Below are 26,889 nucleotides of genomic sequence, written 5' to 3' on the forward strand. Positions count from 1 at the left end.
CTACTCCTTGATTGGCGTACAACCAGAGAAGAAGCTATCCTGGTGACTTCCTAGTCTTTTCTTCTTCTTCTTCTTCAGAAAGATTTTCCTCTTCTTCATCCTGAAATGATATAACACATCATTTAGGATTGCACTATTTTTCATCTCAGTGCAACCCCGTTTCTGAACATGAACTTTAGAAAGAAAGATAAAAATCCCATGAAGCCCATTTCTATGCCGCCTTATCATTTGAGTACTTTATCGTAAAAAGTACTCAAATGTTTTACTTAAGTAAAAGTGTCAATACTGCAATGTAGAAGTACTCTGTTACAAGTAAAAGTCCAGAATTCAAAATTTACGTAAAAGTACAAAAGTATTGGTATCAAAATGTACTTAAAGTATAAAAAGTAAAAGTACTAAAATGTTTGAAAATAGCAGATCTACAAGCTCACAACGCGATGCAGATCGGCTATTTTCAAATAGCCTAGGTATAAAATAGGGCTTAAGTGGTTAATGTATGTTTCATAATACCATCATTTATATCTACAAAGTAACTAGTAACTAAAGTTTTCAAATAATTGTAGTGGAGTAAAAGTATAATATTTGCCTCTGAGATGTAGTGGACTAGAAGTAAAGGTATTGGAAATACTCAAGTAAAGTACAAATACCTAAATATGTTACTTAAGTACAGTACTTAAGTAAATGTACTTAGTTACTTTACACCACTGCGCCTTATGAAATACATATAATGCATTATATTCTGCTTTTAGCTATACAAGTAGTTATAAGCAATCAAATGCTCCTAATGATTTATAAAACTATACAAAGCATTTTAAAATGACTTGAAGGTCAAGTATCTCAGAAATTGCTTTGGCAAGGAGTATTCATTCAACCTTTATTTAAGATTCTCGGAGAGATCATTGAGGGAGACCCTCATTTACAATGATGCCGAGATTACACACATATAAATACATGAGCAACAAGAAAAAACAATAAAGTTGACACAAACAGTTAAAACAATTGCATGTTAACATCAGTTAAAACAGTTGCATACAGGTAATACACGGTTATTAAATAGATTCCTAAAATGGCCAATAGATACTAGGGTATTCAATTTAAGCTCTTGTTGCAAGAGGTTCCAAGACTCAGGTGCACCAAAGCTGAAAGCAGCCTTTCCCTGTTCCAAATTGGCAAAAGGAACCAGAAGGATTAGCCAATCGCTGGAGCGAGTTAGAATGTGATTAGGTTTCGGACGTAGCATGGATGAGATATAAGGAGGTGATTTTCCAACCAGGGCTTTATAAATAAAAAGATGCCAATGACCATTGCGTCTTTCAGTCAGAGAAGACCAGCCCACCTTATCATACAAGGCACAGTAATGGGTGTTGTAGCTATCACCAGTAATAAATCTCAGGGCTGAGTGGTAAACTGAGTCCAGAGGCTTGAGTGTGGCGGCGGCTGCATGACGGTAGATTATATCTCCGTAGTCCAGTACCGATAGAAATGAGGCATCAATAATTATATTGTAATTACAATAATTATTATAGCGGTGCCTCACGTGGCTCAAGTTCGCTTGAGACGGCGCGCCTCCGTCACGGTCAAAAACTATACGGGCTAAAAAAATAGCCCGCAGTTGTTGTAGGCAGAGGCACTTCCGCATTGGCCACAGAAGGGGGCGTGGTTATAAAACAACTGGTATAGACTTTGGAATGACGCTTCCTGGAGGTGTAGGCAGACATTATTTAGGGGATACAATCTTGTGCTGCTGTACTTTGTACAGTTCAAACTCATGAATGAGTGAATGGCTCACCGTCTTTGGCTGAGTGACTGGTGGAAGAATCCACCGCCTGGGGTGGTGGGGTCAAGTAGAAGACTGTCGGGTGTCCGACTGAGTTCCATTGGACGGTTTAGATCCTGAAATGGAGAAAGAGAAAAAAAATGTCCAGGTAGCTTATTGGTCATTTGGTTTAGTAATTTGTCTGGTGACACTCACGAGATGCCAATACATTTATTGCTCTGTCAAAGCCTTATATCTGTCTGGTTGTCATTTCATCACCTAGGCTCTCACTACTTACATCACCTCTCTCTACTTGATTTATTCTTTGCGTTTCCCCAACCATTATATTGTTGGGACTTTATCTTATTTCCTTTTTGTGATCGATTTTATGTTTTTAACTCCCTGAGTGACATGGAAAGGCGTTTAAAGGGATACTTCACTTTCACATAAAATAAACATTAAAAATATATATAAAAAAATTGAAGTCATGGCAAAATAAAGGCCCCCTCACACATTAGTAGGACACTCTAATGCGTGAGGGGGCCATGAATTTTCCATTACTTTTTTCATTTATTTTTTAAATGTTTCCCCGTTCCTAAAGTGAAGTATCCCTTTAATACTACAAAATAAATACATGGATTGTTTTTATGATTTTCATCTGGCCCAGTCAGTTTTGAAGTTTGACACAGTGACTTTGGGTAACGCAACATCTCAGGCAAAAAAAAAAAGCACCATTACACAAGTAGAGGAGTGCATTAATGCAGTGCTTCTCAAAGTCAGGTCCGGGGACCCCCGGGGGTCCTTGAGGGGGTTCCAAGTTGTCCCCAGCTAAATTACTGATAGTGAACCCTTAAGAGGTCTGAAACTCAGTACAAAATGGAACCAAACTGTCTGGACCAAAGATATATGCGTACTGTACCTTCTGAAACTGCTGTGAATAGGTTTGTCATACCTGCTGTTCTACCTATACCGTAAATCCTCTAATAGTGACCCGGGCTTTTATTTGTTTCAACTGTAGTAGGTACCAGGTTTTGATTGAAAGGAGGCATATATAAGAGAGAGGCCTATATTTCTATTTTTCGAAAAAAGGCTTGTACTATATTATTGTATTGTACAAAAAGAGGCTTGTATTAGAAGAGAGGCTTTTAATCGCTTGTTTCAACAATGCCCCCGGTCATTAATAGAGACTCGTTTTTTAATTGGTAGATTTAGATTTAGATTTCTTTGGCTATTCAAAAATAGCAGATATACAAGCTCATAGCGCGGCACCAAGTGCCGCACTATGAGCTTGTAGATCTGCTATTTTAGAAAAATCTTGAACTTTTTTCTTTTTATTTTCTTCAAAAAAATTAGGATTTAGAAAACATTTTTGTGTACTAGCGACCCAGGGACTGGCAGCACACATAAGAATCTTATTGTATATGCCCTGCACTTAGTGCTGGGAGATACATTGTAGGGACAGGTCAGAGCAAGTACGTCAAGTCCTTAAAGGGGTTGTAGTGGAGAACATAAGTCTCTGGGTCTCCATGTCTGTTACAGAAAATGATGATTCACGATGGGAAGAATAAAAAGTAGTTAAAGTACAGATACTTTGCTTCACGATGGGAAGAATAAAAAGTAGTTAAAGTACAGATACTTTGCTTACTCTAAGTGAGTAAGCAGAGTAAGAGTATTGTTAGAGTAAAAAAAAAAACCTACTTTTTATTCTCTTCATCGTAAAGTCCATTTTAACCACATTAAACATATTGAAAACGCACGTCCCTGGTTCTGATGGCTGCTAGTCCTTCTAATGCGTGAGTGCGCCATATTTTTTACAATGATGTTTTTCATTTATTTTATTTAACTTAGTCAAACTTTCCTTGTGAAAGCAGAGTCATAGCCAAAATATTACATTATCAACAGTCTAATTTGGTTAATAATTTTGTGATATTTGATTTTGTCACCATCGCCCAGTGGTAACTTCAATGGACAGTATTTGTGTCACATGACAATGATAAAGTAAACAAAGATATTCAGCATCATTTATGGCTGTTGGCAGCTTCAACGCAAAAATGCTGATATGTGCCTCCAAAACACATTTTGACTTGGAACAAAATCTTACTCCAGTGAACTTGTTTTTTTTGTAAGTCTTCCTCTTGTTAGGGTTAGGACGCCACAAGTCTTCCTCTTCTTCATCTTCCTCCTCCTCAGAAGCAGACTTGAGATCCTCCACACAGATTGTATGGGCGGCTGTGCTGTGCTTTGCCTTTTTGGACTGCAGTGGGCAGAGAAAACAGTATGGATGTGACACCAAGTACACCTCATTCAGTAGTGTCCCAATATTAGAGAGTAATAGAGACCATTACTTTTGCACATGTACAATACAATTTGATCTGGGTTTTCCAAATAAAGTACTGAGTGCCAGGTGAAAGAAATGGCTCACCTTTACTGGTGGTGGGATGAACTCAAAAGAGTCATCCAGGCTCTGTTCCGCCTTGGCTGGTGCTGGGGGTTTTCGCACGCTGGCCAGCAACGTTAGTTTCTGTAACAAACCAAAATTGCATTGCCAACATAACCAGTATAACCTAGTCTACGATAAATATCTACAGACATGTAAACATGATAGGTTTTCCTTAAACCATGCACCTTATGAACATATTATCTGCCATTTATCTGGCTACGTCATTCCACTTCAATTTTTAACCACGCACCTTAATACATTTCACACTACTCATATTGCCTAATCTGTTTTTCTATTGTCTACTCTAATCAGTTTCCACCTTTTTTTTAACCCATTTAGATCTGGAACACCTATACGTTTTTATACGGAAACACCTTTGTTTAACATTAACTGTTGCTCTATCTATCTATATGTATATCTATATCTATACACACACCAGGCATGCAAACAGCCCCGAGGTGAAAAAGGTGACAACATGTTGTTTTCTTTCGGGTCAGGTGTCACACAATTGCCCTATTTGGGTTCAAAAAGGTGACTGTAGCTGAAAAGTGACACTTTTGCATGTCTGACACACACGTCAGGATTTAGAAGTTTAGAATTGGCCTCAGGTCTAAATGGGTTAAACTGTAATGGAGCTTGTACAGTATGACAAAGAATTTCACCCACTTTTGATTTTTTTACACCTGTGATTGAGAATTTTGTATTACATTACCTCTGAATCATTATGTACAAAATATTAATTTGTAAATGTTGAGGTTGTTTTTAAACTAAAGATTACCAGTCTTACCTGTTTATATTCTTCAACTTCCTCCATCAACGCCTTGTTTTTATCACTCAATTCCTGCATCTTCAAGAGTTCCTCTTCCTAAAATGGTTGAACACACAACTAGTTTAATAATTCTACTCCAAAACAACTGTTAAGGCTAAGTCAAGAATGTGTAGATTGGTTTGGACTATATTCATATAATGCATCTTATAACTGCATATTAGACTTGTAAGTTAAAATGAGTGCAATATACCATTCCCCCTTGTGTGTGTACGACACAACAGTTAAGTCTGGGAAACGAAAATCTGTAATTTCTTTGCAGATTAGCTGATTTAATGCATTTCCAATTGCCTCTTAAAGACATTACAAAATAGCCCAACGAGGGACAGTTGTTTAAAAGACAGATTTGTGTTCTGGGCCATATGCTAAGTCTGCATCGTCTGAAGAGCTCAAAGTTTTAACTTGAAAGAATATGCCAATACATTTGTCACACATTGGTTCAACGAGTACCGAAGTCTGTCGTGGTGGGTGCTGGGTAAGGATGTATAGGACCTGGAAGAAGGGACAGAAGACAATACAAAGATGCTTAAAGCATAACATCGAACAACATTAAGGAGACATCCATTCACACACAGTTCAGTCATCTTGCTGAACAAATCAGATTGTTGCTGAACAAATTAGATCACGTAGTCACACAACAGTTCCAACAGGTGGAAGCGTTCAAGACGGCAAACCAGTTGCGTCATTTTAAAACACGCAGCTGCTGACAGATAATTGGATTTGGCCTTCATCCATTGGATGAAAAGACAAAAAAACCTGGAATATTTTTTATCGTGCAGCTGAAAACCCTGACCGATTCCTGAAAATTATTCTCCCAAAAACCTGATCTGTAGTCATCACTTCAGTTCTACACAAATATTTTTCAGGAACCTACCGTACTCTTTTTCCGAGACATTTGGGCTATTGTTATTTTCCATACGTTAGAACCCCAACTGTTCATAATTCCGACAATGGCCGAATGAACCTTTAACACAAAACTCTTTTCATTGCACTCTTCAAAAGCAGTAAATAATAGTACACAGAAATAAATACCGTCTCTTGATGCGTCTGCTCCATCTCAATCAACTGCTGCTGGTGCTCCATCTCCATGGTCGATACAACGTTTCTCTCATCACCCAACCGTTTCCCCAAGTCCAGCAAGTTCGCCTTCTCCAGCTGGAATTCACTCTCGAGCTTAGCGTTACTCGTTTTAGTAGTCACCAACTAGATCAGGAAAAAGAACAAATTCCATGTGTTTTTTCATACTGTGTGTAGGCCTGTCACAATTGTTACATAATTGCAATTATTTGAGAAATCGCAATAATATTTTGCATAATCATTTCCATGGAGAAATGTTGATATGCAGATCTACAAGCTCAATGGGATGCGTCGAGGTGGCAGCATGTGTACATATTGCGTTACCGTCTTTATCAAAACAAAAATGACACCCTACAATGTCTGCTGTAGTGTTAGGGGTGGAAAACAATCGATTCAGCAATTAATACCGACTTTGTTATAAGTCAGTATTATTTTACAAAAAAGGAGTTTATTTTCTTGTTGGTTTTCTGCAATTGTTGATGTTGGCAAATATAACCTTCCAGCTGACACATCTCTCCCATTAGTTTTATTATCAATAAAAGATAATGGAAGTAAATTAATCGTGAATCGCAATTTAATTGAATCGTAGCCCTCAGAATCGCTCAATTTCCGCCCCTAGTAGTGTACCATGGATGTATTAAGATAAACGTAATGAACACATACGCAAAAACAACTTGTTGCTTATGACATAGTCATATCGAGTAAGCCTATTGCCTTAAAATGTGCGTTTCACACACCGAGAGCAGAGGCAACAATTTGTTCATTGAGCAGTTGGGTTCAGTTTCTTGCTCAAGGATACTTCAACACAAAGCCAGGTGGAGTGGCAGGTTGAACCGGGTACCTTGCGGGGTTCCCAGACAGGCCCTCTACCTCCTGAGCCGCTGCCACCCCCTGCTAACCGACAAAACATAACCTGTGCTGGCGATGGTGAAATACAGTTAATACATCCTATCATCTCATAAATCCTAGCTTTAGCTGGTGGGCTCACCTCAGACAGTAAACCCTATAGCTTTAGCTGGTGGGCTCACCTCAGACATCAGGACCTTGAGGGCATGCTTTGCATCGACAATAGATGTAATGCTGTCCCAGCGCTGCTTCAGGCGCCCTTCGTTGTCTGCATCCAGAACCTTCTGTTGAAGATCAGCAATCTGGGCGCTCCTGTTAAAAGGACCATTTAAAATCAACATATTATGTACATTGCACTCTAAAAACAGGAATACAAATAAACAATTTTTTACTCTTCTTATCTACTCAGGTCTTTGTGTGGACCCAGTATTTATTGAAGTTGCTTGATTCAATATTAATTTGATCAGACACGCCCTTCCTATATAAACCCGTTTGCAACTTCAAATCTATTTTAAACCCATTAGATATATTGAAAACACCAGTCCTTGGTTCTGGTGACGGATATTGTCCTTCTAATGCATGACATGAGGGGGTGTTCCAATTAAGTTTTCATTTATAGAAAATATAATAAGGTAACTGCCCCTCTCACGCATTACAAAATTAAGATTGATTCAATACTTTAACATCTTAGTCCTATTCAGCGGACAAACAGTATGCCTCAGCATTACAAACGAAACAAGGACATCACGAACAATTGAAACAAGGACATCAGGAACAATAGAAACAAGGACATCAGGAACAAAGTAAAAAGAAAACGCACATGCCCCACACCTGATAAAAGATTGCATATATCAAGGATGTAGGACTTGAGAGGTCGCGTAGCCAAATAATAAAGTACTGTAGCAGATGACTTGGCCAGACTGACTACATACACGTTTTAAAACTATTGCCAGACTCTATACACATTTTAAAACGATTGCCAGACTCTGACTATATACACATTTTAAAACGATTTATGATAGTCACTTGAGTAAAAGTTCTACTCTGGTTGATATTTAACCATGTTGTCTTGGATGTCAAACAGTCGATACAAAAGCACATAAACACCAGACAGACAACATGTCTAAATGCCATACATACACCATTTGGTAAACTCATTTGCATCGTCACTCCATCAGAGCTTGGTTTCCTTTCCAAGAGCACAGCAAATAATCTCACACTTCAGCAAGACTAAACACTTTTACACAAATCTGAAGTTAGAGTAACAGTCTTGCGTTGCCAGATCTCACTCCATTCCAAATGGAGCTCTAGAGAACCTCATTTGAAACGGTGGATAGAATGAGCGAGTAGCTTACTTGCCGGGGCATCGCCTGCTTCTATCCACTTTACGTGTCCTAGGCATTATAGCAAGCCTGTAACTGAGATGGCGCTAACAACTGAGCTTGTTCTGGAGTGAGGTTGAATGTGAGACTCACCGTAATGCCATTTCTGTCTCAAGGTTATCCACCTGTTTAGTCAGAGGCACTTCCATCGCTCGATTCTCCATCTCAGACTGGAGCAGTGTCCTGCGCTGCATGGGAGACAATGCCACAGTACAGGATTATTGCACAGTGTTATTTCTCCTGGTTAGACAGTCAATTCTCCTGGTTATAGACGGTTAAAAACAACTATGTGACAGTATAGGATTAAGTCTATAACCAGCAGAAAAAAACAAAGTAACTATGTGACAATATCCATGTGCTAATCCACGTGAACTTCTGTTCCGTTTCATCCATGATGGATGAAACTAAACAGACCATGATACCAGATTATTATTTTTTTAAACATTGTTGATAAACTGTTAGCTTTGCTGAACAGTGGTATACTTTCACCTCACCCTCCTTTTGGTAGCAGGTCTTTCCCCTGCCTCGATCTGCTGTTTGAGCTGCTTGATGTCCTGTGCCAGGATCTTCCGGTCCTCCATCAGGTCTTTAAGGTGCCGTCGTGCCTCTTCTGTGCTCACCAGCACCTCCACCTCATTGAGGAACCATGCCTGGCCACACAAAATGCAATGCGAGGTACAGATAAATATAGAATGCACATAAAGCGCAAATGATATACCATTATGGTACCCACATTTAGAACTTTGACTGTGGGAGAATTAAAAACAGCCCAAATGCAATATATTCAAAATAAAACCTCACAAGAAACAAGGGCACGCAGTACCCATTCCTCTTCACATTTACAACTAGAAAGGCGTGCTCCTTGGAGCACAGACCTCTACCAGGCCGGTTTGCCTACCAAGGCTGTGTCAGGTGTGGTGCAGCCGTCAGCTACAGGGGGAATACAGTTTGTACGATAGACAGTGCAACTGTTCCGGTTTGTGGTGCCATCTATCGGTAGAAGTGAAACCGGTTTTGGAGATGCACTCTAAGGCCCCTCAACGATTCCAATTTGGTTACGATTGGATGTTGCGTTCATGATAATTTCTGTGTAAGAAATAGGCCACACCCACACATTTGTGAAGGCCATTACAGGCAATATCAGAACCCTGTTTGGCTGTCATTGTCACATGACTCAGGAGACCATTGTGCCCAATTTGGTTAGAAATAGTGTGTCCGCAAACAAACCATGGCATTTGTAGCACTTGTGACACCCCTACGGAGGTTTATGAAATGCACGGTTCAGCAGTTGTAGGCCAAAACTTGGAAGCGGCCGGTTATAGCGCCACCAGGAGGGCCATCTGAAAAATGTGTGGGAGTTCTTCCTAGTCTTGTAAAACATGGTATCCAAAGGAGGAACTGAATATAATGGATGAAGAATTGTAAATTCCTCCCAAATAGAAGCTTTATTACCTTAAATCTACCAGCGTCGCCCTCCATTTTTCTACCGTGGACATCTTTGCGTTTATCAGCCACCTCTTTTCTCTTCTGCAGGGCATCTTTCAGCCGCTTGTTTGCTGCGGCAGCCTGAGGGGAGAGACAACATTTGTCATAGAAAATTTAAATGGAGACGACCGTCATCTCAAGTGTGTAGTACAGGGGTGTCAAACTCGCGGGCATTTTGCGGGTCTGTCTGTCTGTCTGTCTGACACACACACTGTCTGGGAGCAGCAAGTGACTTAGATGAAATTTCATGCTGGCTACACCATGTAAATTTGCCATTTTTGAAAATATAATAATGGTAATAGGTAGTTAGAAGCATTAATCATATATGTGTTAAAAACGTATAAATGTATCAAAGCTGCTTCTTTTATTTCTCAGGAGCTTGCCCTGAGAAAGGAGGAGCTCGCACTATGAGCTTGTAGATCTATTTTTGAAAAATCATGGACATTTTTACAAATGTCTCCTAAATCCTAACAGTTTTCTGAAACACTTATGTTGCTATAATATGTGGTTCTCTAACTTTTTTATGTCTATATTATATGTCTATATTATATGTCTATATTATATGTCTATATTATATGTATATGTCTATATTATATGTATATGTCTATATTATATGTATATGTCTATATTATATGTATATGTCTATATTTATATATATATATATATATATATATATATATATATATATATATATATATATATATATATATATATATATATATATATATATATATATATATATATATATATATATGTGTGTGTGTGAGAACGTTCATTGTCTGAGTTTCATTGTTGAAGGTATGCCTGCATAAAAAGAATGTTGTGTACAGTGATCTATAGCTGAAACCTGAGAACAATGGGCACACATTAGCTAACAGAAACAAAAAATGTAAATGTTATTGGCCGTTCTCATGAGAACATTATCATAACCACACACATTACCTCACACATTACCAGGTAATGAATTTAATTATTTTCAAATGGATGGGCTCATTACAAATTGCATTGTTTGATTTTAATGTAAATAATTAAAGTAGCTAATCTTCATAAAACATTTTTTTAAGTGATATACTGTAGTTATAGCAGTGACTGAGATGTAGTGGAGTAGAAGTAAAAGTTCTGGAAATTGGAAATACTCTAGTAAAGTAAAACTCAAATCTTTAGGTACAGTACTTGAGTAAATGTAATTAGTTACTTTACACCACTGTTCTATAAATGTAATTATTTAACCACCCACACACATTACCAGGTATTGTTTAATTTCAAATTGAATTATTCTACTTAAAATGGTTTATAATAAGGGTAATAATAATAATAATAATAATAAGACAAGACAAGACAACAGATTGAAAAACAATGCTGTATAACTGAATGCGTGTGAGCGCGCATGTGCGTCCGCAACTGGTTCCTGCCCACCTCAAGTCACCTTGACCAATCTTGCCCGGACATCAAAATGAGTTTGACACCTCTGGTGTAGTACATGTGTCAGAGCAAGAGAGGGAGTGAAAGATCAAGCAAATCAGAGAACTGTGGTATAAGCGGTTTTAACTTTTATCACTTATATTAGAAAAGGCCTGACCTCCTCTGTTTTGCGATGAAGGCTATTCGTCTGCTTCTGGAAGTCCCTTTCCAGTTTCAGCAACTCAAACTGTAGCTTACGATCCTGTAAAAAGAGACAAATATTAATGGCACAAGAAACATTATAAACTGGAACTCAACACTGATGTCCAGCATCGGTTTGGAATGTATGCTCATTCAACTCAAGTCCTGCTAATTCAGTTGAAATCCAAGACTGTCAATAGAACACAGACCTTCTCCTTCAGCTGAAGAACCTCCTTGTCCTTCTCGGTCTTCAACTGTCGGAATTTCTCAGAGTCGTCCTTCATCTGCCTCATCAGACGCACGCGCTGTGACTTCATACCCTGCGAGGACAAGTCTGTCTTAATGAGTTACCAGATATGTGGCCTTCAAATCCTACAATGACAAGCCTGTCTTACCACATGAAACCCTTTAATTGGTTGACCGGAGTCCCTCAGGGCTCTATACTAGCGACTTTTCTGTTATTGCTCTGCGCACATAATATGTGAGCTTGTAGATGTGCCATTTTCAGCTTCCCCCAGAATAAGGATGCTGGGGTTTAAGTGGTTAATGAGGTACCTGGTATCTATCGGTGGCCTTCAATCGATACAAAAAGGACAAGCCTGTCTTAATTAGGTACACGGTATCTGAAACTGCAAACCACCAGATCTGGTAATAATGTCATGTACTGACAGATGTGTTAGTGATGCATCAAAAATAGATGGGAGAATGGTCATGTGACTGGTCTTGAAAGATACACAGGGTTGTTAGAAACTGACCACATCTGTCCATAAAAATACAACTATAGGCCCGGACGGCTAGGGTAGCGGTCCGGCCACCTAGGCTGCTGACAGCGTGTCGCGAGTTTGAATCCCGACGGCCTTTGCTGCATGTCACTACCCATCTCTCCCTCCCCATTTCCTGTATACTAATAAAGGCCCAAAAATATGTTTAAAAAACCAGCAACTAGTATATATGTTACAGTATGATTGGAGAACCAGTACGATTGAAGAAGGCTCGCTCGTTTTTACCACCCACCCAGCAATTCTGTAGAAGCAACACTAGAGGGAGCCACAAGCCAGGCTTGTGCACAAGCATATATTGCCGCGACCACACACACACACGTGCGCGCGTGTGTGACCGGCTTCGAGTGCTATCAATGCATTGAATGGGGAAATAGGCGAGTTTATTAGACCTTTCAATGGGCGAAATAGGCTACTACCTACCCGCGATTTATCAGACCATTCATTCAGGAGCTACTGACCTACTTGGAGGCGGAGCAGTCCGCACAACAATATTTACGATTCTGTGCCTATCGGTACATAACTCAAACGGCGCTGAGTAGGCACAGGCGAACGTCACACCGTTCAGGACGGCAACTCGGTCGCCTTAGCTCCCTCTGTGGTCCTTCACGGGGTGACAGTTCGCCTGTGACTGCGCGCCTCCGTCAGGGTCCAAAACCAAAAGCGAAACCTAAACTGAACTATTAAGTCATGTCAGTTGGTAGGTTAGTATGTCTTGATAACACCCAATGAATGGTCTGATAAATCGTGGGTAGGTAAGTAGGTCGCCTATTTCGCCCATTCAAAGGTCTAATAAACTCGCCTATTTCCCCATTCAATGCAGATAGCATTCGAATCAGGTGGACTGTTAAGATACTTTTATTGTGTTCTGCTGGCTTTTGTTTTAGTTTCTCCCTGACACACACACACACACACACACACACACACACACACACACACACACACACACACACACACGGAGGAGGAGAAGGACTCCTCCTCGCGAGCCTCGCTAATAAACCCTGTCTCGAAAAGCCCCGCATCGCCCCGAAGCCCCGTGCCTAAAAACGAGCGCTCTGTCTTCAATCGTACTGGTTCTCCAAACGTACTGTGACATATACATATCAGTAACATAAGAAGAAAATGGTGGTGGGAGTAGAGTGAAGCCCTTAAAGTCACCTGTATCTCCTGCTTGAGTTTAGAGACGTTGCGGACAGACGACTCCTTAAGTTTGAGGAGTTTAGATTGATCATGCAGCTTCTTCTTCATGTCTGACATGTTAGCCTCCAGTTCCTGTAGCCTCTTCCACCGCTGCTGCTCACTAAGCCTGGAGAATAATAGTTTTGTATATTAATACAAAAAAACGAATTAAATATAAACGCCCTGTTTGTGTAAGGTTTAAAAAGAAAAGTTTACAATGCATTTCAGACCAAATGTATTTCTTAAATCAACAAATTAAGTGAGGCCAAAATATATAATTTAACCCACATTTTAGCCCTAATTCAAGTCATTATGAGGTAGTCATTATACAAGGTAAAGCTAACTGGCATTACTTGGCCTGGTTGGTGTCTTTCTTAGCAGAGTGCAGTGCCAACGTGAGCTCCTCCTTCTCCTTCTGCAGCAAATCCACTGCAGACTGCAGGCTTTTCTGTGGAACGACATGCTGCTTAGAAACCCAACTGTGTGACTTTGGCACATACAGTATGACTGTCTGAAACATCCAACAGGACTGTTGGATAGTTGATCAATGGAGCTTCATGTTGATCTCACCCAGCAAATTGCTCAAAACATGTGCTTGAAATGCACTTATTAAAAAAGTAATTCAGTAAAATTGCAAACGTAGTAAATGCAAAGTGAATTCTTCCATCACTAATGCCAAGTGCCAACACCAAGTCACTGTCTGAGCCAAAAGCCTCTAAGGAATAGTTTGATTATACTGGAGTGAATATAGTTCATATTTATTTATTTCAGTCATGCACACCTAAATACATAAATTCTTGTTAATTCTTATGAAACGCTTCCACCTGGAATATTGCAGTACTTCAACCCATTCTCTGACTTCCTGTCTCGCTACACAGTCTCTATACTGGTAAAAGCAAAGATTACAGCAAATAAAAAAACACTGCTCTACCTGAGAATCAGTCTGCATAGGTTCCAGCTGGTTTTCACACATTTTCTTAATGTAGGCCTCCTTCAAAGACAACATTTTGTCTAGGTCAAATAGTTCCTTAGACAGCTGGGCCTGGCGCAGAGCGTGATGGGTAGTGTCAGCCAAGGCTTCCTGCATAGTGAGGTGAAGGGGAAGAATACATCAGTTGTTATGCAGAATCTAACTAAATCCACCACATTCAATGCAAACATGGCAAACATGGTTCTCAAACTTTTTAATTTCAAGGACCCCATAACTCAGTGTACAAATGTATTGAATACATTTGTACACTCTCAGAGTTACAGACAGGTAAGGGTCCATTTGGAACCCCCTTACTGGACCCCACCCCACTTTGAGAACCATTGATTCAACCACTTCAACCACAGCATCCCTATTCTGGGGGGGGGGTATTTGCCAAAGATAGCAGCCCTACAAGCTGAGGCACGTTGTGAGCTTGTAGATCGGCTATTTTTGGCAAAGACATTTGGTGTAGAGTAGACGAAAAAGCGGTCCAAGTACAATTGCAACTAAGGTCTGTTTTGCTAAGATTAGAGGGTTTAAGTGGTTAATACAGTACATACGGATGATTGGTCCTTGCAAGAGCCGTCACTGTCATTCCCCAATCCTGGAGGTGCTGCTTCTCCACTGGCATTGAAAGACCCGGCTTCTCCTGCGGTCAGAGCATCAATAGAGGCAGCAATGCATGCACTCTCGTTCTGAGAAGCAAAATCGGAGAAAATAGATTAACATAATGTCTTCGAGTAACACGGTTTAGTGGAAAGCTTTGCGATACAGGATTTGTTTTCATTCAATTTAGGGGTCGTCTTCAACTTCTATTCCAATGCAACAAAATCAAAATCCGACAGTCCAAGTCTCTTTTAGCACATTCTTTGAATTTACAAGTCACCAGACTTATCATAAGATGACTGGAGGGCTCAGCAGAGGACGACGTAGAGAGACTTATCGGAACATGTGATCTCTTATAGTCTGACTAAAAATGGAAGGCTCTCCACGTACTTTTATCAACATAGAGGACCTTTCAAAGTTTCCCTACCTGGAGCTCCATGATGATGTCCCGCAAGTTAGCCATCAGCTCCACCTTGCCCTTCAACTCATGGTCCTCCAGGGTCTCTAGCACGTTCTCAAGGTCCACTCTACACCTAAATAAATAAATAAAAAAGAACCATGGCATGCATTTCAAAAGGCACATGTAGAAATCATAACATTCTATTGCTAACTATTCTAAGCGACGTTTTTTATTTCAAAATTGATGCCCAAAATGAAATGCAAAACTGATACAGGCATCAAAATACTGAACACATGGAAGTGTTTGAAAATGCTGGCTCCCATATATGGTTTATCACAGCCTACTTTTCACCGTCTGTGATCCGATTACTAGTAAACTTACGCCTCATGTTGCCGCAGTTCCTCAAACTTGCTTTGAAGCTTCTCATTTACTTGCTCCGTCTACAAGGAAACAAGAGAAACACAATCTGTGATGAAAGTAACTGATGGAAAATGGGTACTTTGCAGTTTGCAGACATAAGAAATATCATGAATTTGCATTTGGAGGTTGAAAGTGATTAAACTTTAAACACTGTATCTGGCTAACACTTTGAACGAAATGTATTGCGGCACATGTTGCGAGCTTGCACTGTTGTGCAAAAATGTAGAAAATAGTGGCAAGTTAACTTTGTCATCTGACCGTTAAAACAAGTGTGGCTCAACAAAAGTTACTTATTTTCAACTTAAGTGTTGTTAGACACTTGGTCCCCACACACACACACACACACACCAGGACTCCAAACAACCGAGCATCGATATTTACCTCAATAATCTTCTCAAACATGATGGCCGTCTGGGCAGCGGCCTGGCTCAGCTCCTTGCTCAGCTTGCCGTTCTTGTCCTGCAGAGCACGGTTTTTCTCCAGAAGCTTTGTCACGTTCTCGGCTGGCTCCGACCTGTGGTGAACGGACCATGTTTGGGGTTTATGGGATTTTTTGAGTGAGTTTGGTTACACGTGGAAAAAACTAAGTTATTAACAAAAAAACATTATAAACACCAAAGTGTTTTCACTCTGATGAAGTCTAAACATCTGTTGTCAAGTCTAATAAAAACTGTGCTCAGATTTCCTTTTTTGGGACGTGATCTACCGGTATGTATAAATGTTTTTTTAAAGATTTTTCTGGGCTTTTCTGCCATTATTTATAGGTATAGTGGAGATGGACAGGAAACAGGGAGAGAGATGGGGAGATTGTCAGGCTCGAACCCGTAATACACTGTCAGGCTACATTGGAACCTAAGTGCCCGGACCGTTACGCCAGCGGTCCGGGCCTCGTTGTTTGAGAGCACTGGGCAAAGACTGAGGCACAAGATACTGTGGTATTACTGCACTTTCATCCAAAAAGCCAGAAATCTAAAATAAGATTAAAAAACTGCATCAAAATAATTCTGTCAGCCAAATTATTAAGACTAATAGACATGAAATACAGATAGTCAGATACTGTAATTGGGATAACAATATCCAATTTATTTTAACCACAAAACACGCAACTGTAGAAGGAAATGTTTTAGTGCCTTACCCAGAGAGTACCGGAGCCACACCTCCACGAGCATTCAGCAGCATCACCTGCAGCTCCTGAATCTATGGGCCAATAGGAACAGAAACACCACCACTTTATTTAATAAAAGCAAATTACAATAGCTGCCGTACAGTCTTGGTGACAGTTTCAGAGACTTATTTATCAGTCCAAATTAGATATCAGCACAGAAATCATCTTACACCAGTGTTCAAACTCACCACACAATATTAGGATCAAACTTTGGAATAAAATGTTTAAACATAGAGTCCAAACAATGAACAGAGGTCTGAGGAAGAATGGTAATTTCTCTTTACATGTGAACTAGTTCAGTGGAGCTACTGTATATAGGCCCGACTATGGAATCACGACCCATTATTTGATGCAATGTACTATTCATATTGCTGTTACAGTTGTACTTAGTCCAGAACATCTCAATTTGGGGCCCTGTCACAGCATAAACACCCTATATACACTTTGTTGACCAGTGTCCCTGATAGGTCTACTTAGGCATGTCATAGGCAACGTTTGCCTATGACATGCACAGAGTAGGGAGGGATGCCAGGGGATCATGTGGTTAAAACCCCGGCCTAGTCCACGACACGACAGTGTGATTTAATGACCCTACCTGCTGTTTCATCCGTTTGAGCTCTGCAGCCTTGGGGTCAACGTTGACCACAGGCTTGTTCTTTATCCTTCGAGCTCTATCGGCATAGCGCAGCGTGTTGATGGTCTCCTCCATGTTAGAGTCGGCAGGGCTTACACATGCGATCATCAGCGTGTGGCTGTTGCCTCCTAAAGAATCTGATGAAAATGCAAATTTGGCAAAGATTGAAATTTCAGGCTCACCTGGTAGAGCGCATCTATTAACTCATTCACTGCCAAGGAGCACTTTTTGGGGGAAATATTTTAATTAACAGAACCAGGAGATAACATGATCCGAAGATTTACTGCTCCATTCACTTCCTGGTTAAAGTATTTGGGAAATATTCTGTATCTCGGCTCCTGAAAATCGAGGGGAAAATAAATAAAATCGCTGGCTTTATTTATTTACTCGGCCCGGGGACCTGAGGCCCTTTGCTGCATGCCCTTGCCCATCTCTCTCTCCTGCCATGTCCCGTTTCTCTCCACCATCACCCCTCTCCTCCAGCCATTACCCTTTTCTCTCCACCATCACCCTTTTCTCTCCACTATCACCCCCAGTGGCGTCGTTACGTGGGGGCTTTGGTGGCTATAGCCACCAATGTTTTATCCAAAGCCACCAATATATATTTTTTTAATTATATATCTATAACCCTAACCTAACCCTAAAACCGAAATAAAGTAACAAAAAAAACGGGGAAAAAGTACCCGAATTCGCACGTGCAGGGGGGGGAACATGCACGCGCACGCAGTAGAGACCTAGCGACGCCTCTGATCACCCCTCTCCTCCAGCCATTTCCCTTTTCTCTCCACTATTACTGTCTGTCAAATAAAGGCTTGAAAATGTCCCAAAGAAAGGCTTGAAATTTGAAGGCAAATGTTCAGTAAAGATACTACTTTTTTCTTATGGAATATGAACACCAATACAATTTTGTCATTTGCACCCAACAGAAGAGCCATATTATATAATAAAATAAATAATTACCCTTTTACCCTATGTTTTGTCATGTATACATACCCTGCAACAGGCGTGTCAGCTTGGAGTCCCGGTATGGAACAAAGGTGGTTTTCTTACTTTCATCCCCCAAGGCACTGATCACATTACCCAGAGACAAAAGTCCTCGGTTGATGCTGATGCCTGGCGGACACAAAAGTGTTCATGAAGGATTTTTATTTAGAGTCAAAACAGTTTAATGTAAACTGTATATCTACTTACTTACTATCTACACTTCAAAGCACACCACCTTTATTTGTTTTTTACTTTGGTTATATAATATACATGATTTGTTGTTGGAACTTGAACTGTATTGCATATTGTATGCTAATGTTGTGTTGTCTTGTCTTGATGTTTCTCTAGTCTCCCGATTAGCCATGACAGAAATTGTCTACTACAATACGTGTGGCAGGTTGAGTTTAATATATCTTGGGTGCCCACCAACAGTACCAATGTGTACTGGGTAAGGCACTGAATAATGACTGCAGCCTTTCCGAAACGTGTGCTTGAAGTGGGCGAGGTGGAATTCATATTTTACAAAGTGCAACAAAGTATAAATCAGACTTAGGATTTGGCTTGCCTTCCTTCAACCGATCACCCTCTGCTTTTGTCTTCTTCTGCCTCTCCGAACCAGCCAGATCCACGAGGTGGAGTTTCGAAACCACCGATTCAGTTCTACAAAATGAGATTAAATTAAAAACATGTTGATAGTTCTAAGAATTTAACATGCAGTAAAGTCATCAACCAAATACCACCATAAATGAACCTAGTAACAGGACAGTGAGATAGGAGAGCAGTGCTTAAGCTACAATCCAGGACGTATTTGAATGAATAAGACATATTAACCAATCTGTATGTTAGGGTTTTGATATTACAATACAACTAGTGGCTGGAGGCAGTCTCCCTAACTCTCCCATTGATAATTTTCAACCCTGGTGTTGGGTAGGATGTCTAGTGCTGCTTCAAATGTCAATAAAGTCATTTGAAGCAGACTGGACACTAGATGCGGCCATCTTTACTATAGCTTGGATATCGTTGCAATTACCCCTCCATCAGAACAGACAGACATAAAACTTAGATTTAGTTTAAGACATGCATTTTGTTGGGTGTAAGTGATTTCTGGATTATGTTCAAAGAAGAGAAGATAACATGGATGAGGTGACTGACTTGTCTTTCCCGTGGCGCTGCTCCAGGGTAATTGTAAAGATGGCATGTGAACGTGATGAGGCAGCGTTCATGGCTGTGGAGCCCACAGTGCGAGCAGCGTTTCCAATCTCCAAGCAGCCAACCATCTCAAAGGCAGAGGACACCTGCCTCTCCGTCAGGCCTACAATCTGTGAGGAGTGGATACTTTTCTTAAAGCCAAATAAAAAGCTAGCAAAATGGTAAGCATAGTTTCTACCGGTTTGAAAAAAAAGTCACATCCTAGCCATTTTAGTGGTAACAGTTTTTCCACGTATCCTGGCTATTTCAGCACCCTTAAATCAACATTACTATGCTAGAACATCAGGATAGACAATATGCACCAGCCATCTCACAAAAATAACAACCTAAAACTATTATAAATACCAGTATTTCCAGTTATTCATTCAAAATATAGTACTTTCCTTAAAACATTTAAAAGAAAATCAAGGATCTTCAAAAATATTTGTTTGCACCTGTACGAAACCTGACTAAGACATAGTTAAAACGACACCCCACCCGAGGACTGAGCTACTGGGTTAGGGATGGATGTAATTCCTTAGGATTATTCACTAGGGCTCAAATATCTACATTCAAGGACATGTGATCACAAAAACATAGCTCGACCAATGAACCTGGCTGAGAGTGTCGCCAACCTCTTCTGCACATCATTATATACTGTTAAACGATGAAAGCCCCACACCCAAAATAATCTCCCACCTTGATGCCTTCTTTGGGGTCCTCACGGATACTGATGGGGGATTTATCTTTGGAAGGACACAGTAAATCCAGTATCTCTTCATTGTAGATCTGTGGTTAATATGAAAAGCACACATACGTGTAATGAGCTAAAAGGTCAAATATTTTTTGGCCAAAACAAAAAGTTGTTAAAAAGTTAAAGCTCTATATTCTAATAGTTATCATTGCTATAGTTTGTTCAGTTTGCCCCATCTTCCAGATCTTTACTAAACGTAAAATATATTTTCAGGTTGGACACCAATTTCATCCAATCAGAGGAGAGAACCCATTTATCTGCTTCAATTTTATCTGCCATTTTTTTGGCTTCATGACTTCCATTTTTACAGAGCTGGGAAACCTGTGTTACAGAACAGGGATACATATATACAATTATTATCACTTACACCACCTTTAAAGCATAACTGAATTATTGGTCATTCAGTTATGCTATCGGCAACGTGTTTAATCTCAGCAGTCACCCTAAAATTAAGTATTACATAATCGATCGGAAAGCAATTGTAGTCTAGTAGACCATTATAGCTAAATGCCAAGCCCCAAATACGGCATCTTTAATGATTAGCCATCATTAGTGGCTTTGACTTAGTTTATAACCTACATGTAATACAATTATGTTTCAGTATTGTTACTACAATGCCTATACTGTGCAAACTATCAATTGTGGAATATTCAATCAGGATATATCGCATAAGTAATTGTGCAGCCCCGATTAGATTCACGCGTAGCGGCAAATATCATCCTCCCCTGCCGACTTCCCTCGCCTGAACATGGGCCAGTTGTGTTCGTATTAGATGCTCTGAGGTGGATTCAAACCCCCAGACAGGTACTTAAGCACTACGCCACCCAAGAGTGCCCCGATTAAATGCCTTTTTCCCCACAAACCTCCAGGTAGGTCACAGAGAATTCAAGCTCTCCATTCTTCTCTTGCTCCTCGAAGATCTGTCTGATGACTCTGGGAATGACTCCAACAGATGGATCATTCTCTTGAGCAGACGTGTAGGTGCCACCCATGGAGAAGGTCTTGCCTGAGCCAGTCTGCCCATAGGCTATAACAGTTGCATGGTATCCTGTATGTGTTCATAGTACATAAAGAAACATTCATCACTGTACGCAGCGATCCATTAATTCACTTTATCACTTGCATCGGTTCGGGTCACCTGGAGGAGGGTGTCTGTTGCAAGAGTGATGCCGTGTCCAAGGTTGTGCATCAGTAGATGTATTGTGGCCCATTACTTATTTCTATGACCTTTTCCACCATGACATTCTGTGCATTTCATTTTCAATTCAGTTGCGTTTGCTTGACTCGTTATAAACCCCTTTCTTTCTCATCTGCACAAATTATTGTGCAGATTTCTATTATTAAATGTAGCATTTATTTCTTGCTATACTGTAGATCTTTATTAGTTTGTGTCAATGTATGCCATTGAGCAAATAATAAATGCTGACATACATTTATTATCCGAGCAGTGATGGTCTAGTAGGCATAACAATCACATTATAGGCCAGTAGCTCTCTTATCCAGAGCAGCTTAAGCTGCAGCAGTAGAATAATCAATTCATAGATCACTGGTGAGCGACATGCTCAATGAGCCGTTTCAAGAATAACTTCCACATGCTATATGATTTGCACTTTTTAATTCCAAATGTGGGTAATAACCACAATGGTGAATAATACTCAATTTCACTCACTGATAACACGCAACTGGTACCAAGCAACCAGTAATGAGGACTACAAGGGTAAGAACCCACACAATACCATTAGTAACATGATCCTAGAACGACTATGTCAGGGTAAATTGCTTGGACAAGTACTGTAGGGCATTGGTTCTCAAAGTGGGGTCCGGGGACCCCCAGGGGTCCTTGAGGGGGTTCCAGGGGGTCCCCAGCTAAATGTGTGAATATAGCATCACAATAATTTTTACCTTTTATACTTTGGCTATTGAAAAATAGCAGATATACAAGCTCATAGCGCGGCACCGAGCGCGGCGCTATGAGCTTGTAGATCTGCTATTTTTGAAAAATCTTGAAGATTCGTACAAATCTTTGAATAGATTTATTTTAACACAAATCTTTGCTTCTGGGCGTCCCTGGCGCAACATATTTTCAGATGGGGGTCCGCGGCCAAATATATATCAATTTGGGGGTCCCTGGCATGAAAAAGTTTGAGAAGCACTGCTGTAGGGGATAGAGGAGAAGTAGGATTGCATATATGGAAGACACAATTTCTTCCAAGACAAGGACACAAAACAATGATGCATGATTGAGATAGTGTATAATCAGTGGCTTTTGCAACAGTGCAAGTTAGACACAGCCGACAATACCCAGGAAGAGCAACAACAATCTAGGGAAAGCATTACTGCAGGTTAGAGCTACTGTACCTTTGAAAAGCCCAGTCAACAAGGGTGAAACGGCATTAATGAAGACTTCTTCTTGCTCTGCTATTGGATCAAATACGTAGTCATACGTGAAGGTCTTCTCTGTGCCAACAACCACCTTAAAACAAATGACACATGTTAAAGTGAATTGTATTTGGTAGTCATTTCATATAAATTCTATGTACGCATTGGATGACATTGACAAGTGAGTGACGGGGGAGGCAACCTTATTGTTGCTGTTAAACCGGGAAGAATCACTAGTGTCCAACAGTCAAATGCAATTAAAATATGGCAATAGGGATGCCAGATGTCAGTCTGCTTGTGTATGTCTGCATTGAACAGAAAGCTCAGCCTATAGCCTAAGGTTACTTTATGCTGTGCAAATAGTCTAATTATCTTATTGAGCGTTTTCCCCTTACAGTTCAAGTTGTCAGGGCCCTAAACGAGGACATAGAATGATTATTATACTTTACTTTAGGAGCAAATATATTTGAACCATCATCTTAAGTTATACAAAATAATTTCTACATTATCCAACTATTATTACTATTAGTTGCAGAATGTAAAGCACATCAAACAATTACCGAATCATACAATATATTGAATATGCATTTATATAATATAAATGCACAGTCAGACATAGTGGTCACTGGTCAGTAGGAAAAAGAGGATCGTTTCCTAACACATGACAGACCTGTGGCTCTCCAGGCACGAATGTGAGACAGCTCTGGCAACCCTCGCTGGTCTCCTTACCAGTGGACGGCATCGCAGAGCCACCCTCACCGGAATCAGCTTATCTTCGTTTGTCATGTTGCAAACGGCTGTGGATCAGCTTGGAGCAGAAACAACCAAAAGATGTTGATAATTAAGTTATATACTGCGTGATTATTATCAGCCAACAACTGTGTAATGCTGTTGAATTAAGAGTGAATGGTGCAGAACATGGCTTTGAATGAGGGACACCTTACACTATAAACAGGAGCCACATCATTCATGACATGTCTACATTTACGGAATCAAAGGGCTAAAAATGTGTCCCTCTCTCGCTGCACCAAAAGGACCCAGTTTAATTTTTTTACTCTGCAGCACCAACTTTCTTATATTTTCACCATTAAGACTCAATAATGCCAGGTAGAAACAAATAACAGATATTGAGGATGGTCAGCATACCATCTCTTTTTGTGGAGGATATATAAATGTCAATGAAAGCCAATCGGGAGATACAATTACAACACACTCTGTTGAGTGTGTGTATGCGTGTGGGTGGCTGATTTAACCTGGTGCATCCATTAGCTAAATGTTCAATAGGCGTGTCATCACTCAAGTCATCTGTTTATTTACACTGGCCAATCCACCATGGCAGACCAACAACATTTTAATCAACTTAAAATTAAATCTAACAAATACTTGATCAGCCCTAAACTAAGATTAACGTAATGATTTTAGTGAACCCCAACATAAGAACAAATGTGGAGTTAAATTAACAGTAGATTGAGGTAAACAGTTTCTTTTTTTTTAAATAAATAGAAATGCTTGAAAATCACTGATATTTTTTTCCACATGGAGTTTGGTTTGCTTCCCGAGTCGCGTTTACTAAACACTGCGATGATCTGTACCCATTTGGTTAACTTAAATGATTTAATACTTTTATCATCATGGAAAAAAGTATAACAATACAGACCTGTACCCTCCCCAACACAACGGTGTCATTGCCGTCTGTCCCCAAACAATAACTTTACCAACAAGGTAGCCCAAATAGCAACTGCATGGTCCTATTAACGTCTAAGCTTACCACCAGAAATGACCCCCCCACCCCCAAATGTTTACTGTACATATAAGTTTTATTGCTACTAGTGTTGATGATGTCTGGTATATTATTGTATGCCTTTAAATGTCTCTATGAATTGAATACACAGGACCACAATGGAAATAAGCCCTCAGGGCTTTTTGTGTGATCCTTTTAGCACCATTGTATAATCGTACCACTGTACTATTTGCAAACTGTTAAATATGTTTAACCATATCAATAGGCTACTAAACAACTTCTCTCAAATACGAAGAACAAAATGTGCTTCATCAGCAGTGGTAGAAAGTAACTAAGTACATGTACTTAAGTACAATTTTGAGGTATTTGTACTTGACTGAGTTGAGTATTTCCAATACTTTTACTCCGCTACACCTCAGAGGCAAATATTGTACATTATACAAAACTTTAGTTACTATTTACTTTGTAGATTTTGATTACGAAACATACATTAACCACTTCAGCCCCATACATTTCACTCTACAAGCTTGAGCTTGTAGAGCTGCCATTTTCAAAAGATGTTTATACATTTGAAAACTTGAAATGGGACATTCTGCATAATAGTACTTTGTGTACATTTTGATATCAAAGCTTTTGTACTTTTACATTCCGGACTTTTACTTGTAACAGTATTTCTACATTGCAGCATTGATACTTTAAAGTAAAACATGCGAAGTACTTTTACCAGCACCACTGACCATCAGTAATGCTAGCTCCATAAAGAACCTCTCACAGCTCTGTATAGCGGAGTGAGAGGTTCTTTATGGAGCTACAGTCAGGGGCGCCGATGACGCGGGGGCTTCGGGGCTAGCGCCCCCACGCTCAATTGGTCATGAATGAATGAATCTCAGATGTCAGGCTCAAACTTACAGTACCACTACCATTACCATTACTATAGCGGGGCGCAGATAGGTGTTAACGCGCCGTTGACACCTAGAACAATAGCCCAGACATAGAAACGGCTCGCGGCGGGGCTATTGCGGCTCGAAAAAATTCGAACACAACTTTAGACCAGGGGGACTCGGCACCATGACGCGTGAACCATGGCCATGGCTGTGCTAAACATGTTCTGCAGGTTTTGGCTCTGCCGTCTGCCCTTATTGAAATGAAGGGTCGCTATATATGCACTGAATACCAGTGGTGGAAAAAGTACAAAAAAATGTTTTACTTAAACAAAAGTATCAATTCTGCGTGTAAAAATACTCTATTACAAGTAAAAGTAAGGTATTCAAAAGTAAAAGTACTCATTATGCAGAAGGTCCCATTTCACAAGTTTTCAAACGTGTAAAATGTATACAAATTCTTTGAAAATAGCAGATCTACAAGCTCACAACGCATATCTGCTATTTTCAAAATGCCAAAGTATATATAATGTATAAGTGGTTTTGTAATAATAATCAAAATCTACAAAGTAACTATAGTAAATAAAGTTATCAAATAATTGTAGTGGAGTAAAAGTACAATATTTGTCTATATGTAGTGGAGTCAGAAGTAACTATAGGCTACTACTAAAATAAGTACTTTTATTTAAGTAAAACATTTGAGGATGGGACACATTGAAGGATGGGTAGAGTGCTGTTAATGTTGTTTTATGGTCATTTAATGAATTAATTAAGCAAAAAAAAATCGTGCGCGCTTCACGCGCGTACATGCCCGCGACGCAGTGGGTGGGGGGGAAGGGGGGGAAGGGGGGGGGGAAGGGGGGGAAGGGGGGGGGGGGGGGGGCGAGTGGTGGTCAAGTTCAGCCCCCATGGCCACGCACAAAAGCCGGCGTCCCTGCTACAGTAATGCTAACGTGGTGTGTACGTCAACTGTCATCAAGCTCACAGTTAGCTTACACTTGCAGATCGTGACAAGTCAGTTAACATTTACCTAACATTGGCAACTTACAGAGTCCGATGCTTCTTAACGTTTTCTACGGAATCCTGCAGTGTTTAGCGGTCGACAGCAGCACCATTGGCGAACAAATTTCTGATGAAGACACGACGAGAAACTAAGAAATGTTTTTTATCCGCCCACCAGATTTAAACTCTAAGCTCCTCCCATTTCCGCTCAGTGCGCTCGCTTTCCTTGTCCGCTTTAAAGGGTCAGGACCATAGATATATATAAAGGCTAGATGACTCACCCGCGCTGCTGGCCAATGGAGTACGACGTTGCCACATGGCGGCCATCTTGAAACAGTCATTCATAACATTATGTCTATGGTGCATATACTTTAAAATAACCATAGCGTGCTC

The 26,889-nt window shown here is 40.1% G+C and overlaps 1 protein-coding gene across 1 annotated transcript; it reads right to left on the reverse strand.

Annotated features, from left to right (window-relative positions):
• Positions 1-26,620, reverse strand: LOC308090027 (chromosome-associated kinesin KIF4-like; the record flags this gene model as incomplete). The annotated part of the gene is given in 31 exon segments (XM_080435053.1): positions 1-100; positions 1,790-1,893; positions 3,858-4,010; positions 4,179-4,277; positions 4,984-5,061; positions 5,473-5,514; positions 6,055-6,225; positions 7,128-7,257; positions 8,421-8,515; positions 8,822-8,977; positions 9,780-9,893; positions 11,392-11,475; positions 11,624-11,734; positions 13,352-13,499; positions 13,726-13,820; positions 14,304-14,453; positions 14,903-15,037; positions 15,376-15,481; positions 15,730-15,788; positions 16,150-16,282; positions 16,904-16,965; positions 17,529-17,704; positions 18,561-18,680; positions 19,117-19,211; positions 19,704-19,870; positions 20,439-20,528; positions 21,357-21,541; positions 22,852-22,966; positions 23,543-23,601; positions 23,604-23,680; positions 26,543-26,620. Coding segments are annotated over 30 exon segments (3,387 nt in total). The 5' UTR covers positions 23,659-23,680; positions 26,543-26,620.
• Between the last annotated feature and the right edge of the window lie 269 nt (positions 26,621-26,889).

Source organism: Gymnoscopelus braueri, assembly GCF_963280865.1.
Source record: "Gymnoscopelus braueri genome assembly, chromosome: 8".
Taxonomy (NCBI): Eukaryota; Metazoa; Chordata; class Actinopteri; order Myctophiformes; family Myctophidae; genus Gymnoscopelus; species Gymnoscopelus braueri.